The 2,032-nt window shown below is 41.8% G+C and overlaps 1 protein-coding gene across 1 annotated transcript; it reads left to right on the forward strand.

Moving 5' to 3' along the window:
- Positions 1-76: 76 nt before the first annotated feature.
- CSUI_008198 (dynein gamma flagellar outer) lies at positions 77-1,829 on the forward strand (the record flags this gene model as incomplete). The annotated part of the gene is made up of 2 exons (XM_068068334.1): positions 77-387; positions 1,640-1,829. The coding sequence occupies exons 1-2, from the start codon at positions 137-139 to the stop codon at positions 1,827-1,829; spliced, it is 441 nt and encodes a 146-aa protein (XP_067919691.1). The 5' UTR covers positions 77-136.
- Between the last annotated feature and the right edge of the window lie 203 nt (positions 1,830-2,032).

The raw sequence follows: 2,032 nt of genomic DNA on the forward strand, positions 1-2,032 counted from the left end.
TCTTCTTTGCCTTTAGACATCCATTGTGCGCCACGGGTTTATGCTAGTCGGGCCTACGTGTGCAGGGAAGACGGAAATTTCCAACACTTTATGTACAGCCTTGACGTCTATAGGCATTTTGACCCGAAGTGTCATCATGAACCCTAAAGCCATTACAGCGCAGCAAATGTATGGAGTAAAAGACGCTCTATCAGACGAATGGACTCCTGGGATCTTCGCCTGGCTCTGGTCCAAGTATAACAATAGATCTCTCAAGTTCAACACTTGGATCACATGCGACGGACCTGTCGATGCCATTTGGATCGAGAACCTCAACACCGTTCTCGACGACAATAAGATTCTCACCCTGGCCAACAATGACCGCATTCCCATGACCGAAAATACGAGGTACAAAATAGGAAGAGAAGGACAGGAGTCGCGAGAGGGAGGAGAGAACAGCACAAGAGAATGAGCATTATACAGATGGAGGGAGAAGAAAGAAAGAAAGAAAGGTTGAAAAAGAAAGAGTGAAAGAGACAGAGAGAGAGATGGGGCAGCACGAGGGATGGAGAAGAGATCGAGAGGTTTCTTTCTGTATCTCTAGATCTTTCTATAGAGAGGGTATGGGAGTTTGCTATAGTGGATATACCTCAAGTGTGAAGAGAAATATGTACCTCTCTTTCTATAGAGATGGATAGATCTACCACTTTATGTTTTCTATACATGTGAAAAGCTTGTGCGCCTATGTATCCATACATACGGATGTACGTACATGTAGGACCCGTGACTGGGTATAGGAGGAACATATGTCTAATATATATAGATATGTAGAGAGTCTTGCAGGCCAAAGAAGAAGAAAAGGTGTCTGCATTATACCTACATAGAGATATAGATACGTATAGATAGATACAGATATGTATGTGTATATGTGAATGGATAGCCCATGTTGAAGAGACGAACTCTGAAACCGGAGGGCATTGGTATGCACCTCACATCTTTCTATCTCTCTAGCAATGTCTATAGCGAATACAGATATACCTAGCTTTTGACCTATCTATATCTTAACTGATCTGAGCTCGGGGACCAGGTATGTCTAAATACATATGTATGTATATCTGTATGTGTATGGTTTCTTTTGATAGCTTTGCACAGTTCTCTCATGTATCTCTAGCATGCGTGTCTGTTGAAGTGTATCTCTCTCCTTCTCTATTTGTCTCTTTAGGCAATAGATATGGAAATCTATACCTATGTATCTAAGTATATATATATATATGTATATACAAGTGCCCCTATGTCTACATAGAGGTGTATTGACTTTCCCTTTATCAACTCTATCAATGTTGCGATATTTCATTCAAGGTCGATTCTCTTCTTCACATATACACCTGAGGAATGTAATCCCCACTTTACCTCTTTGTCGATAAGTGGTCTATCGCCGCCACTGCCTCGACCTCTTAAGACTCTCGATCCAAGACACACACATCCAAGTCCTCCACCCTAGCCCAGCCGTATCTATTTCATTAACTATCTTTCTCTCCTCGATCAGCCTCATAACCCTCTCCCCTCCCCTTACTCTTTCCTATCTCTCTCCTTCCTCTTCTTCTTCTCTTTCTCACTCTTTCTTTCTCTCTTTCTCACTCTTTGTTCTTTCTTTGTGTAGAATAGTCTTTGAAGTGGAGAATTTGAATAATGCATCTCCAGCGACAGTGAGCCGCGCGGGTATAATTTATGTCTCTTCAACAGATTTAGGGTGGAAACCTCTCATTCTCGCCTGGCTGAACAATCGAGGCAAAACGCAGCCTAACGGGAATGAAGAAAAGACCACCCTTACCGCTCTATTCGAAAAGTAAGCAAAACGTAAACGCGTCTCAAATCCGGCACTCTCAAATCTACTCCTACTTCTACTACGCAACGCATTCTCGAGGAACAAACTAGGTCTACATACAAATAGGAGATGGTCGTGTAAAGCAGACAGACAGATAGATAGATAGATAGACAGATAGATAGATAGATTAAAGATAGATAGATTAAAGATAGATAGATAGATACGTGT

Source organism: Cystoisospora suis, assembly GCF_002600585.1.
Source record: "Cystoisospora suis strain Wien I chromosome Unknown contig_4520, whole genome shotgun sequence".
Lineage (NCBI taxonomy): Eukaryota > Apicomplexa > Conoidasida > Eucoccidiorida > Sarcocystidae > Cystoisospora > Cystoisospora suis.